The following is a 14,723-nucleotide window of genomic DNA, read 5'->3' on the forward strand; positions in this document are numbered from 1 at the left end:
CCCCCGGCGCCCTGGGGTGCAGGCGGAGCCGGCTCTGGGACACCCCCTTCCTGCGTTTGCGGTTATAGTTATCTGGAACCCTAGAGGCAACAGAAGCAATTGGCACCACTGTACTCTCTCTCTCCACCCCGGCTCCGGTCGGGCGGCACCGGCTACTTCACCCCCGCACATTCTGGCCGCGCGGTCCCTCTGGCTGCTCGAGGGGCAGGACCCAGGCGCGCTGGCTTGGAGGGGCAGGAGCAGGATTCAAGGGCTGCAGCGCTCAGGGCACAGGTTCTGGTCTGGGTCCTCCTCTGGGGCCATTTTCTAGCCCTCATCCCCTCAGGGGGCGGGGCCTAGACCCTGCACCCTCTTTCTGAACAGCCCGTGGCAACCTGTCCAGGTTGGGTCTCAGCCATGCCTTTGAACCTGAACTCGTTCCCAGCCTTATTATAGAGGCATAAATTAAAAAGAGAACGCTTTCCCTAACCCCATACCACTGAATGCTTACTGTTATCAATTTAGTCACAGTTGATATTCTCGTATTGCATATTAGTCATATTTAGAACTAATGAATGTGTTTTCGTAGCCATTTAAAATCATATTATACATAGGTTTCTCTCTATATATTATGTATTTATAACAAAACTGCCTGTACTAAATATTATCTAATTTAACTGTTTTTACTCTACAAAGTGTCTTGGAAAAATTCCACCCCGACCCCAAATTGGAGAGATGTAGGTCAAAGGATACAAAGTAGCAAATATGTAGGATGACGGAGTTGAAAGATCTGTACAACACGAGGACTGTAGTTAATAATAATGTATTGTATTCAGGATTTTTGGTAAGTGAGTAGGTTACAGCTGCTCTTCCCACAGGGGAGGAAATGGGTGAGTATATAAGATGATGAATATGGTAATTTGTTCCACTAAAGTAAACATTTTACTATGTTACTATGTAACATCATGTCGTATACCTTAGCTATGCACGATAAAATTTATTTTAAAAAAGAAAGAGAAAACCTTTTTCCTCTTAGTAGATCATTTCTCCTTCCTTTATAATGGTTATGTAGCATTCCATACTATAGTTGTAACATGATTTATGTAATCCTCAAATTGAAGTACACTTGGGTAGTTTTAATTATAATAATGCCAGGATGAGCTCATTTCCAGATTCGTGTTTGCTCATTGTAGTCATTCAAAAAGTATCCCTTGAGCATAAACTCTGAGCCACAAACTGTTCTGAATCTGGGGAACACGGCAGTGGCAAAACACATCCCTGCCTTCACAGAGGCTCTTGTTCTAGGGGGTGGAGACGGTCAGTACAAAAATAAGTATATAAAATATAGGGGTTGTTAGGTGGTGCCAAAGACTATGGAGGAAAATAACAGCAAGGAAGGGGGTTAGGGAATTCTGGTTCTCACCCCCCTCAAGGATCCCTGGGGTTGCAATATTAGGAATGATGGTTGGAGGGATCCCACGTGCAGGTGACATTTGAGCAAAATCTTGGGGGATCCATCTGGCTACTTGAAGATAGTGAGTTCCAGGCAAAGCCAGCAGGCAGGTGTTAGGCAAGGAGCTCGCCTAAAGTACCCCAGCAAGAAAGCCATTGTGACCAGAGCTGAATGACCAAGGGAGACAGGACAGCAATGAGGCCAGAAATATCATAGTACTGGGATGACAGGGGACCTTGGAAGGTTTTAGCCTTCCCTTTGAGTAAGGTAGGAACCATTGTCTGAATTACTTCAAGACAAATCCCTAAAATTGGAATTGACTTCGACCTCTAAATCAGAGCCCCAGATGGGATTCATCCCTGAGTCCAAACTTTATCTCAATCCTGACCCCTAACCCGGTTCTACCTGTGACCCACAGTGATAGACATTATTGTCACTTCCCCAAGCACTCACTCCTTCTGCCTTTCTAGCAGAGCCTCCGTTTTGTTTGGGTAGCGCTTTATGTTCATCATGACTGTAAGCTGCACTCTGCTTGCTGGATTAGTTTAGAAATGGACATGTGAGGCAGTTCTGGCCAATGAGGAAGGAGCGGAAGACCACTGAGGCACTTCCGCAAAGATTTCCTTAATTTCAAAGAGACTTCCGGAGTTCCCTTCTTGTCTGCTAGATGGCATGCCCTTCTAGATGCAAATTCTGGAACTGTGGCAGTCCTCCTGGCACACTGAGAAGGCCAAACAGAGAGACTGGGATTAGCCGGGTTTTTGAGGAAGTCGAATTGGCCAACCGTGGAGCCCCTTGATCTCATGACTTTTTCGGGTTTCCTTTCGGTTTGCAGTTGTTTGGTCCTTGTAGCCAAAATCATCCTTCCTCAGACCTCAATGTTGAATCAAAATCTCAATTCAGATCCCAAATCTGATCCCAAACTATAACTCCAAATCCAATTCTAACTTGAATCCATATCTTGAAGCCACATTAATACAAAATCCAATCATGCCTCCAGTCATAGCTTTCTCTCAATCACTCATCCCATATTCCATTTCAGACCCAATCCTTTATACATTTAACAAATATGTGTTGGGTGCCAACTATATTCCAGGCTGGGCTAGGTGCTGAGGATGCCATGGTGCATAAACTCAGATGGCATCTCTTTCATCAAGGAGCTGACAGTCTCATGTAAAAGAAAAATAATTCATAAACAAATGCAAAGATACAACTATACTGTGTGCCCTGAAGGAAAGCCGTAGGGTATTACAAAAGCATTTCCAAGGAGTTTTGACCCAGGAAGTGACAATGAGCCGAGTGTTGAAAGAATAGTGAACATTAACTAGAAGAAAATGGGTGGAGCATGGAGAGTGTATCAGTAGAGGAAGCAGCATGTACAAAGGGCCTGAGATGGAAGGTGGAGACCAGAGGTTGATGGGACCAGACCATGAAGAGCCTTGTATGTCATGGTGAGTCTAACTTGATCCTGTGAACAATGGAGAACCACTTGGACTTTAGTCAGGGGAATAATATAAGATGTATATTTTCAAAATATCAGCCTGGATGCTGTATGAAGGATGGATTTGGGGGAAAGTGAGGCTTTGGGGAGATCATGGGGAAGTCCTCGCTGTTGTCCAGATGAGAAATGATGGTGACTTGGACAAGGGTGATTAGAAGGTAGAGATGATGCTAAGTAGATGGGTAGAAGTAGAAATGCCCTTAGGAGAAAGAAGCTGCAGGCCTTGGCAATGGGTTGGAAGGAGATTGTGGTGAGGTGGAGGGAGATGTTATTAGACTTCAGAGTCTTTTGCTGGATATTTGGTGGTGCCATTTATGGAGAAGGTATGGTCAGGCATGATCAAATGCTTCTGATAGGGTAAGAAAGACCTTAGACCCTGACCTCGAGCAGAACTCTAACTCTAACCTTTATTTGACACAGCTCTGAACACCAATTGTGACACAAACCCCAAACCCTAACTCACATCCAATCCTAAACCTCAAGTCCTGTTTATTGTTGACCAACCCCAATGTGTACCTCAATCCAAAACCTAAATCTTGACTGATTTCCTGGCTCCCAATATCACCTGAGGCCAGGACACAGACCTCAACCACCTTAAGCCTGACTCTTGACCTGAACCCTGAAGCTCTAACCATAAGCCAAACTCAGCCTTGACCCAAGCACTGAATGTCACCATAGCCTCAGTCCCAAACCTGCCCCATGCACAACTTGGCCATTAGTCTCCATCCTTGTCATATTGCAGGAAGCCCACACTGATATCCTCCCCGTGAACCCACCTCACATCTAACACCAATTCTAACACTCTCACCCCAATCCTACCCCTATTCTCATCCTCAATACAATTTCTACCTGCAAACTCATCCACATTTCCAACCCCATCTCTTTCCTTCATTGCATTCTAATTTTTCCAACTCCACACTCAATTTTGAGCCTTTGTTTCACACAAACTCTAAGATAAAGTCTGTTGGATGATAACATATTTATGTTGATCTCATACTAATTAAATTCAAGACAAGTCCCCAAAACTTCTGAGACGTTTACTCTCATCAGATCCAAAATCAGATCCCAGAACACTACACCTAGGCTGGTAAGTTCCCCAGCAGGACCCCGGCCTTGGGGAGTGTCAACCTTTCTGACTTGGGCTCCAAAATCAAGGAGAAGCATCCCCCGGCTCCCTTGACATCCCAGCTCCATGACCCAGCAACCCGTGTCTTTCCTCCCTGGTTTCCCAAAGATAGAAATTGTAGTAGATAACCAGTTTGTTATCTACTGCTAAAATCTTCTTCCCTGGATTCTCTCATCCCTCAGTCCTCTGCCTCCTCAGCAGTCTGTTAGAAAGAGGAAGGAGCTATGTTATTCTGGAGCCCTGTTATTCACTTCTAAATCACCATAACTTCCATGCTGTGCTTTGCACTGTCATTCTGTAAATTATGTTCTTAATTATTTAATCTGATTTTGTTGCTAAATACTGGTCTTCACATGCAGAGGAAATGGGTCTGGTGTTCACTGTCATTTTTTTCAGCACCCAGCCCAGACCAGAGAAGAGAACACAAGTGGTACTTTAAAAGATACTAATTTGCAAACCTCTGGCATCAACAGATCCACCAGTTTTAGACTAAGTCCTGCCTTGATCCCCGAGCTGTTCACTGCCATGGGGTGTGATAGAAACTTGGCCTTATGAGTCAGTCCAGCCCAGGTGTGAATTCCACGTGCCCACTCTATGACTTCATTTTTCTGAGTCTCACTTTGCCCCTTTCTAAAGTCGGAATGAGCAAAACCTACTTCTCAAGGTGAATGGGAGGAATAAATAAAATCGTGAATAGAAAATTGATGAGCACATAACAGACCCTGAATTAATATAAGCTCCCATTTCTTGTCTACCTACAGTGTGGTGTGTCAGGTGCTTGGGGACTTTGTCTCTAGTCCTCACATTGGTCTAAGTGAGGGTTATCATCCTCATTTTGTAGATGAGAAAACTGAAGTTCAGAGGCGATTAGATTACCTCAGCAAAGTCACAGAGATAAGGAGTCAGAAGTATCAGAATTTGAATGCTGGGGATTCAAAAGCCATGGTATCACCACTGCACAAACCCACACTCTGTGAAGGGAATTTCCCTGTTGCACCCATACATACCCTCTGAGTCTCATTTGGCTTAAAATAAACTTGGAACCCCTGGGCCTATTAATGATGTGTACCCCCACATTGGTGAGAGCCAGCCTGTGCCCTTTGGGTTTAGTCCTAGCACCTGTTGCTAAGTCCCACCCAGGCACCTAGCCTCATACCTTCCTCACGCTCAGAACTATGTCCTGAACCTTTCTTTTCTTGATGATTCATCTTCCAGCTCATGATCACACCTGGGAACTGGTATCTAACTATGCTGCCAGCTGTGCCTTGCCCTGAGGGATCCTGGGCACTGTGACCCTGGCAACACCTGACTCAGCCCCTGGGTGCTGATGGCCCATTGTTTTTGGCTTCCTGGATTCTCGTCCCCCTTCTTTCAAGAGCAGCACCCCACTTTTTTCAGGGAGATGCTCCCTTATTTCCTATAGTTTTAGTGAAACTGTCCATAATAGTTCTTCAATCCCACCCATTCATTGGGCCAAGCCAACAAGATCACTGCTTTCTCCCCATCAACAACAATGGATCCAAGGGGTGGGCCCAGTTCAAGCTGGATCAATCAGTTAGAGTTTTTCCTGGAGCTAATATCAAGGTGCTGGGAGAAAGGAAGTCTTTGTTTCTGCTGGGTTTGCTTCACTGTATCTTTCAGTAGCTGCTGTGTTCCCTCCATGTGAAGAAGCCTGCCTATAGAGCCTACCATGAAATTCACAGGAGAAAAGAAGAGACATGCTGAGAGGAGAAACAGCTCACACACAAATGAGAGAGAAACAGAGACAGAAAGAGGCAGGCAGAGTGACCAAGAGGAAGCAGCACAGAGAGACGGAGACATATGATTGACTTAAGTCATCATTTCAAGTACTTGAGGTTCTGGTACCCATGTCTCTTCTTTTGGCATCATGAGCTACCTCCTCAGCCTTCCTGGTCACCTAAGCCAACAAGTTCCCTCGTTTGCATAAGCCAGTTTGAATTGGAGCTCTGACCCTTGTATCCAAGAGGCCCCTGGCAAGGTGGGTCCTTTCAGCCTTTATCTGTTCCCGATGCTCTGATCTTTTGCCAGACTCCACAGTCCATGGTTCTATTCCTGAATTGCTAGTTGACCTTGGATAAATCCTTTCCCTTCCCAGATGTCAGCCAACATGCCCACACCTCTCAGTATCCAAGATTGACTAAATCAGTCTTTAAGTCTTCCCTGGCTTATCTTCCATTGGAGACATTAAAATACCTTCTGGATGTTGGATGATATTAAGGAATTATCATCAACTCTGTAAAGTGTGATAATGTAAGTTGGTTATGTTTTAAAAAGTCTATCTTTTGGAGCAATGGTTAGCAAACTTTTTCTATAAAGGGCCAGTCTATAAATATTTTAGGCTGTGTGGACCAGGAGACAAAAAATGGAAGATACTATGTAGATACTTAATAACAAGAGAGAAAATAAATTTTCCTAATTTTTAACTGATGAAATTTAAAATATAGTAATAATAATTTGGCACAAATTTTTGTCATACAAGTCTACTAATGAGAAGAGTGGAATTCTTTTCAGGGGATAACATCTTGCTTAATTAGGGTTCCCTATGTCAATCAAATAGTAAAACTATTTTTAGCTCATGAGATTTGGCCCACCAGCTGTAGTTTGCACCCCCAGTTTTAGAAATACATAATAAAGTATTTAAGAATGAGATGATATGATGAATGAGATTTGCTTTAAAATATTCTAGCATTAGGGAAGTATATGGGAGTACAGGTGAAACAAGAATTGGTTTTGCATTACTTTTTGAAGTTGGATGGTGTTAAATGAGGATTTGTTATGCTATTCTATTTTACATATGTTTGAAAGTTTTCATAATAAAAATTATAAAACAATTCTTTGAGTTGAGATATTCCTTAGGTAGCCCCTCCACAAATGCATCCCTGGCCTCAGAAGTTTAATATCTTTTTTTTTTTTTTTTTCTGGAGACAGAGTCTCGCTCTTTTGACCTGGCTAGAGTGCCATGGCGTCAGCCTAGCTCACAGCAACCTCAAACTCCTGGGCTCAAACAATCCTACTGCCTCAGCCTCCCAAGTAACTGGGACTACAGGCATGTGCCACCATGCCCAGCGAATTTTTTCTATATATTTTAGTTGTCCAGATAAATTCTTTCTATTTTTTTAGCAGAGCTGGGGTCTTGCTCTTGCTCAGGGTGGTCTCGAACTCCTAACCTCTAGTGATCCTCCCACCTCGGCCTCCCAGAGTGCTAGGATTATAGGCGTGAGCCACCACGGCCAGCCAGAAGTTTAATATCAATCTTGAAAGGCTTCCTCAAGATTTCTGGTGTTGGCAGACTGTCATGGAGGATGCAAGGCATCTCACATACCCACACCCCTTGTGAAGAATTGTCTTCCCATACCCCTAGGTGGCCATGTTTTATGTCACATGACTCTAAATAGCCACTGATTGGATAGGATTGGTCACCTGACAATAATGCAGTCAAACGATTGGCAATCCAGTTACCTATGATGCAGCTGAAGGAGAAAGGATAAACAGGACCAATCAGATTCTCTTTCATGGGAACATAATCTGAGAAATCCCAGGAGAGTGATTATTTATATCCTTACAATAACTATCCTACCTCCGTACACATCTTAGCCTAAAACTACTTATATTAAAGAAAACTGCAAATGCCCTTTGCTTCACACAACATTCATTTCCTTCTACCACAGCAGACACCACCAGAGGGCTCTAAGCTGTGAGAAAGATTTCTAGATTTTGAGGGGCTGTCAAGATTTTTGGAAAAAAAGAAAAGATTTTTGACCTGAGAGGTGGTTTCATAGGTGCTCGTTAATATTTCAGTTCTTCATATATTTTCTGCACTCTTCCCTATGCATATCTCACTGTTTTTTTAAAGGGGGTGGGAATCTCCCTCCAAAGTCTGTAAACACTTTAGCTGGTTAGAAAAATTAAACCAAAACCTTTTCAAAACTGTCTTTCACAGACTATCCCACTGGATGTTTGAAAACTCTTGTATGTCTTCTCTCTCCTGAGATAAGCCTCTCACTCACCCAATACTTCTAGAAAAAAGGGGGGTTGCTGCAGGCAGTGGTGATGGCCGGAGTGAACATGGGGTCTCAGTCTCTCCAGATGCCCACCAAGCCTTCTCCCCATCCACCCCTCCTCACAGGGCCAAAACCAGACAGGCAAGGAGCCAAGTAGAGTTGTGAGTTTATTTTGGTGGATCCAGGGGTCATCTTAGGATCAGCCCTTGGTGCCCATTGTCTTCTTGATCCAGTTCAGGTAGCGGCAGATGTTGGAATAGACACCAGGTTTATGGGGCAACCCACAGGGGTCTGAGCCCCAGGATGTGATGCCCTGGAGTACACCACCACACACCAGAGGGCCACCAGAATCGCCCTGGAGGGGAAGAACAAGAAGAGGGCTTCACCTAAGATGCTCACAAAGTTCCTTTTCCTGCTATACCCAGAGTATTTAATACCAGTTCTTCAGCAAGATTGGCCCCCTCTAGCCAATGGAGATAATGGAGATAGGAGCATGGTCCCCTGAGATTAGTCAGGAGGGGGTTTGGGTCCTCCGTGCACAGAGAGACAGACAGGATGTCTAAGGGCAATGGTCAAAATCCTGACCAATTAGGGAAAAGAATGAGCTCTCAAGGGTCCAGTCCAGAGAGAAGACAGTGGAGATTACATGGAGGTGACTGAGCTGATGTTTCCTCCAATTCCTGGCCAATAGTGAAGAGATCATTGATTACAGTTACCAAACACAGGAGAAAGGCTCAGGGTTCTAGTGAGACACACACACACACACACACACACACACACAACAAATCCACAAAGGACAGGGGCTGAAATCTTTGTGAAAGAGACCATTGTTTCCATGGAATGATCCAGGGAGATTGGCATTCGTGGTAGTATCACTGATGGACATGAGTCCATTCTTGGCCAATGGAGAAGAAAGTTTTGTCTTCAGGGGCCAATCGTTAGCAAACGGGGTGGGTCTTACATGAAAGGGACAAAGCCAGGGGGAGCCCCAAGGACAACAGACTGGAGTTGCACCCACAGGAAAGAGCGTTACATCTATGGTAAATCCCAAGACAAGGGAATGGGAGCTCATTGAGGAAGCATTGAAGTCAGCGGTGCCATTTCCCAGCCAATTGGGAAACCAGCAGTGTTCCTCAAGGAAGAAATCACAGGAGAAGGGAGCCATCCTTGGGAACCCAGTCAGGTCTCAAGGAAAAGTGGGTGACTACCTGGCCAGTGGTAAAGTTGGCCCAAATTCCAGGAGGTAACACTGGGAAAGGGAGCTTGTCTAACCTCTAGCCTTAGACTTTATGGACATCTCCCCTCATCCTCTATAGCCACCTTCTTTGCACCCCATCCTGCAGGCAAGAGTTTTCAAGAAAATGACAGTGATAAGTCAATGCTCTTGATCTCTATGCTGTGTGACCTTGAGGGAGAGTTTGGCCTTCTCTGAACCTGGCTCCCACTCTGCAGAGATGAGGGTGACTTCCATAGGTACTAACTTTTTGAGGTCAGCACCCCGCTCCCCACTCTAGCCAAGCCTTCAGCCTCTAGAGTGGTGTGAGGGAGGAGGGAGAAGGGAAGAGGGAGGAGGGAGATTTCAGAAGTCACTCACCTGGCACGTGTCAGCCCCATTGCTGTTGCCAGCACAGACCATGCTGTCTGTGACCTGCCCTGGGTAGGCGTCCTCACACTTCTTCTGGTTAATGATATTTACATTTGCACAGTTGAGGGTGTCAGGAAAATTCTCTGAGGGGGGAGAAGTTGTAAGTTCCCTGAGAGAGCAACCCTTTGCCTCCATCCCTGTCTGGATCTAACTTCTCTACAGCCCAACCACAGCTGCATGGGGAGTTTTCTGACACATGTCACGGGGCACATCACTTCTCATCACACTTCTTTTTTTTTTTTTTTTTTTTTTTTGAGACAGAGTCTTACTCTGGCACCCTGGGTAGAGTGCAGTGGCATCAGCATAGCTCACTGTGACCTCAAACTCCTGGGCTCAAGTGATCCTCCTGCCTCAGCCTCCCGAGTAGCTGGGACTACAGGCATGTGCCACGACGCCTGACCAATTTTTCTATTTTTAGTAGAGATGGGGTCTCGCTCTTGCTCAGGCTGGTCCCAAACTCCTGAGCTCAAGGGATTCTCCCCCCTTGGCCTCCCTCCCAGAGTGCTAGGATTACAGGCATGAGCCACCGTGTCCGGCCACTTCTCACCACATTAAACGAACCTGTGCCCTCTGCTGCTTGGCTTTCTCCATCTAGAGAGGGGCCCTTGGATCTCACACTTTTTTTCTTTGCCCTGAGTCATTTTCAAATCAAGGGGCAGAGGGGACTTGAAGGTGTCCCCTTATGACACCTCTGACCCTCTCACTCCAGTCTTTCTGCCCCTCAGACCACGAGGTCCTCAACCTCTGCAAAATTCTACTCCTTCTAAGTATCACCTCCTCCTAGAAGCCTTCCCTGAGCACTCTAAAACACCATGCCTCCATCACTCACTACGCTTTTACCCTCCACAATATTTCGCTACAGCACTTAACTCTGCCTAATATTTTATTTTACATGTATTTGCTTATTGTCTATTTCTCCCACCTAGCTTGCAACTCCATAAGGACAGGGACTTCTTATAGTTTGTAAATGCCTGTATCCCCAGTGCCCACAACAGCACCTGGGGCATACTAGGTGCTCAATAAATGTGTTATATTAATGATTGAAGGGAAAATTAATCTTTGTCATTAACCTCCTTTGAGGAATAGACTTGCGGGGGATAACTTCCATCTGGCGCCTCTCTATATGCCAAAAGCTATTTGCTCACCATCACATGTAATCCTCACAATAGCACTTGGAAGGAGGGATGCATTCACCCATTTCATCATCATTATCCATTTATCTATTCAACAAATATCTATGGAGCACTTACTGCGTACCAGGCACCGTCCTGACCACTAAGAACACACCATGAAGAAAATAAATGTAACCTGAGCCCTCATGGAGCTCAAAAATCTACTGGATAATGATTCTCATTTTGCAGATAAGGCAAGTGAGGCCAAGAGATGGAAAGGGACTTGTCCAGGGAAGTAGGGAAGAGCCGTGGTTTGAACTGATCTACCCGATTCGTGAGCAGGTGTGTTTCTACAGCATCACACTTCCTCATTCGAAGTAGGAGTCAGACAGGCGGGACATGAATCCTGGTTTTGCCACTTCCTGAAGAAGCCCATTGCCTCTCTAAGCTCAGCCTGTGTTTTCACTGTGAAGTAGGGTGAGGGGCTGTCCGGATTCTGAAGTCCCAAAGGGACGGCTTCAATGGAGGTCCAGAGTGAGAAGGGGGCTGGGGACCTAGACTGCTTGGGTCCTGGGGGAGGAAAGGCCTGGATATCTGGGTCTGAGGGAAGAAGGGAGCAGGCCTCAGGTTTCCTGGGTTCAAGAGGGAGATGTCTAGGAGCCTGTTTTCCTGGGCCTCTGAGGAGTCCGTATATGCAAGTCTGTTAAGAAGATTATATAAAATCCTATACAACACAAGCTCTCATAGAACGGTACTCTCCACCATAAAAAAGGGTTTCTTCAAGTTCTGCTTAATAATCTGCTAGTTTGCTCTCTTTCTCTCACCATTCCTGTTTATAGTCTGGCCTTCAAAGGTTTCTAACATGGGCACTGTGTGAATCTCAATGTCATAATCTCTTTCCCTTCCTTGTCTCCTCCTGGGAGACCAAGCTTTGTCAATGGCTTGGGATCCACTGGGCCAACCAGCTCCTCCTCTCCCTCCCAGAAGTGGTTAAGGCCACTACCTCGGGGACTGGTGACAGTGCCCCAGCCTGAGATGGTGCACTCCTGGCCAACTTGGGGGCAGTGATCTGTCAGGTTGATGGGCTTCACTCTGGGACCCAGGGATGCCCGGCCACGTAGTCGAAGAAGCATCAGATCATGGCTGTTGTCCCTGCTGCTGCTGTTGTAGCAGGGGTGTGGGATGGACCGAAGCACAGCCATTTCTTGCTCCGGCCCATCCTTACTCTGCAGGCTGTGGTCTCCCAGGCGTACTGTATACTTCCTGTAATTGTGGGGGTAGTTTGGGACTCAGGCAGGAGTCCAGGCCCCCAGCTTCCACCTCCCTCACACCCAGGAGTCCTTAGTGCTCTCCCTCCTGAGTTGAAACCCCAGCCCCCTCTTTCCTCTGGCCCCAACCGACCTCTGCCCCAGCCATCCACTCACGGTTTTTTACAGTGGGCAGCTGTGAGGACCCAGTTGGCACCTACAAGAACACCTCCACAGAGCAGTTGCTCCCCTTGGAACAAGGCCGTCTGCCAAGGCTGTGAATGGGGCTCGCACTCCTGACCCCCCAGCACCTTGTCCATCTGTGCCCTGGCGCGTCCTGCAGCAGGAGGGAGAACGTTGGATCGCCACCCTCTGGGGCAGTGCCAGGGCCGGGAAGACCACTGTGGGTTCAAATGGACACAGCACACCACAAGTTCTCCGCATGCACCATCATGCAGGAAGCCCCGGTGTACACTTGTTTAAGTCCATGAGTCATCATGCATGAGACACACCCCAGCACACTTCCACATGCTTCCACATGGGCATCTGTGCCCTCCAGCAAGCAGCCCCCGCAGGCTTTGTGTACTCACCATTTGCAGGACAATTGAACCCACTTCGACCTGCTGCCACCTGTTCCTTCCCTCCACCCACCCTCAAGAAAGCTCACCGAGGCACCCACTTATACCACACACTTCACATCCCTGCCACGCAGCACCTCCCCCCCACATAAGCACCATGGCCTCCCACAGGCTCCCAGCATCACTGCTGCCTTCCGACCCTCCCCTCGGGGCCCCCTCCCACCCCCCTCACCTGTCCAGGTTTCCCACAGCAAGAGCAAACACAGCCAGGTCATCACTGCACCAGGTGGGGGGCGTCCCATGGTGAGATCTGGGAGGGGGAGAGGACCGGGCTGAGACAGAAAAGAGAAGCTTGAAATCTCAGTTCCAGATTTGGGGACTGGGGAGGGAACAGAGAGCATCCAGGGTTGTTCTGGGTTCTGCGGGAGCAAGAAGCTGGGGGCCCAAATTCTTGAGTCTGAGGAGGAAGGGGACAGGGACCCCAGATTCCTGAACCTAAGTGGGGCTGGGAGACTGGAGTCCTACATTCCAAGAGAGGAGGGAGTTAGGGTCCTGGACTTCTGGGTCTGAGGGGACAGGGAGCTAGGAGCTGGGACTCCTAAATCTTGAGCAGGAGGAAGCTGGGTTCTGGGTTGCTGCATATTTAGGGACAAGAGGGTCTGAGGCTGGGGTTCTGGAACCTAGAGAAGGAGGGGTCCCCGGGCCTGATGCCAGTGTCCCAGTACCTCTGCACCTCACCTTCCGGAATCCAGGGGGCGGGGTCACCTACTGATTCGGACCCAATGGAAGAGGCCCCAGTACTTCAGTTCTCTCTGCCCAGTACACGATTCTGGAGCCTTTTAACTGGGAATCCCCGCCTCCTGCTCCTCCTCCTGCACCAGGGCCGGGAGCACCCGGGAACTGGAACCCTGGGTGTGAGTGAGGAGGTGTGGAGGGGCTGAACCTGAAATCTTGAGGGAGGAGCGGCTGGAATCTCAGATTCCTGAGGCGACATAGAGGGGCTCAGTGCTGTGACTCCAGGTTCTGAAAGAGCCGGGGGCCCCTGGGTCTGAGGGAGGAGGGGCTGGGGGCCTGGACCCCTGGGTCTGAGGGAGGAGGGGCTGGAAGCTGATATTGCTTGGACTGAGGGAGGGGTAGTCTGGGGGCTGAATTCTTAACGTCCTTTTGGAAGGAGGGGCTTGGAGTCTGATTTTGTGGTGGTGGTGGGGGGGGCTGCTGCCAGTAACCAGGAACGGAAGAAAGGCGGGTCCTTTTGGTTCCAACACCTGAGGGTGGATGGGGCCCCGCCCGCTGCCCCCTGAGAGGTCGGGGATCTGGGAAGGCAGGTTTGGGAGGCACCGTGACCTGGTTTCCCCTTCCCCTGGAGGCGGCGGGACCTGCCCAAGCAGAACCCGGGAGCCTTGCTGCAATGGGGCTGGTGGAGACTTCAGGCAGGACTTCCTAGGGGGTCAAGGGGGAATTGCCACGCGGTGGCGGGTCCCTTGTCTGCCGGTCTCCGCCCAGCCGTTGCCCTCCTTTCATCCCACAGCACAGGCAGAAGGAAGGCGCAGCTCCCCTCGTTTATTGTAAAATCATCCATTGGCTCTAACAGGATAGAGACCCTTCCCCAACTTCTCCCAGTCGGGTCCCCGCCAGGATTCAAACCCAGGTCACGCCCAGGGCGGGGCCACGAGTGGAGGAAACCGACACGGCCAGGTCCCACGTGGGCGGAGCTACTGAGCCCCTGACATTGTAGGGGGCGGGGCCTCCGCCGGAGGGGCGGGGCCACGAGGGGTGGAGTCCAGGGGGGAAGTCTCACTGGGCCAAGTTCCGAGGGGCGGAGCCCCAGGTTGTGCTCTTCCGGGAGGGCGGTGCCAATTCTTGGTGACGTCATAGAGACAGGGCCACGCAGGGCGAAGGCGTGTCCTTGTTCTGCTTGAGGGGGCGTGACTCCATCGCAGTTGACCCGGCGCGTGCGGGGGCGGAGCCTCCCTACCCGGAGGGCTGCTGGAGGTCAAGCCCTGCAGTAACCCCGCACCCCGCGCCCACTCTCCTCTCTTGGTCGTCTGAGGCTTGAAGGC

At 48.5% G+C, this 14,723-nt stretch overlaps 1 protein-coding gene across 3 annotated transcripts; it reads right to left on the bottom strand.

Annotated features, from left to right (window-relative positions):
* Positions 1-8,236: 8,236 nt before the first annotated feature.
* KLK8 (kallikrein related peptidase 8) lies at positions 8,237-13,475 on the bottom strand. 3 transcript variants are annotated; one of them, XM_069457740.1, is made up of 6 exons: positions 13,402-13,475; positions 12,896-12,973; positions 12,263-12,422; positions 11,842-12,101; positions 9,676-9,809; positions 8,237-8,436 (listed from the first exon to the last, which is right to left on the bottom strand). In XM_069457740.1, exons 2-6 carry the CDS (start codon positions 12,963-12,965, stop codon positions 8,281-8,283), a joined length of 780 nt encoding a protein of 259 aa, XP_069313841.1. In that variant the 5' UTR covers positions 12,966-12,973; positions 13,402-13,475; the 3' UTR covers positions 8,237-8,280. The 3 variants fall into 3 exon arrangements, with proteins under 3 accessions (XP_069313841.1, XP_069313842.1, XP_069313843.1); XM_069457741.1 differs by lacking the exon at positions 12,263-12,422; XM_069457742.1 differs by lacking the exons at positions 11,842-12,101; positions 12,263-12,422.
* Positions 13,476-14,723: the final 1,248 nt, after the last annotated feature.

This window comes from Eulemur rufifrons, chromosome 24 (genome assembly GCF_041146395.1).
Source record: "Eulemur rufifrons isolate Redbay chromosome 24, OSU_ERuf_1, whole genome shotgun sequence".
NCBI classification, from domain to species: domain Eukaryota; kingdom Metazoa; phylum Chordata; class Mammalia; order Primates; family Lemuridae; genus Eulemur; species Eulemur rufifrons.

What these genes read in the sequence shown, in the direction of transcription:
- KLK8 (XM_069457740.1), bottom strand. Translation starts at nt 12,965, where the DNA reads ATGGGACGCCCCCCACCTGGTGCAGTGATGACCTGGCTGTGTTTGCTC. An exon ending in GCTGCCCACTGTAAAAAACC is followed by an intron (nt 12,102 to 12,262) that starts GTGAGTGGATGG and finishes CCACAATTACAG; the next exon opens with GAAGTATACAGTACGCCTGG. An exon ending in ATGGGGCTGACACGTGCCAG is followed by an intron (nt 8,437 to 9,675) that starts GTGAGTGACTTC and finishes CTTCCCCTCCAG; the next exon opens with GGCGATTCTGGTGGCCCTCT.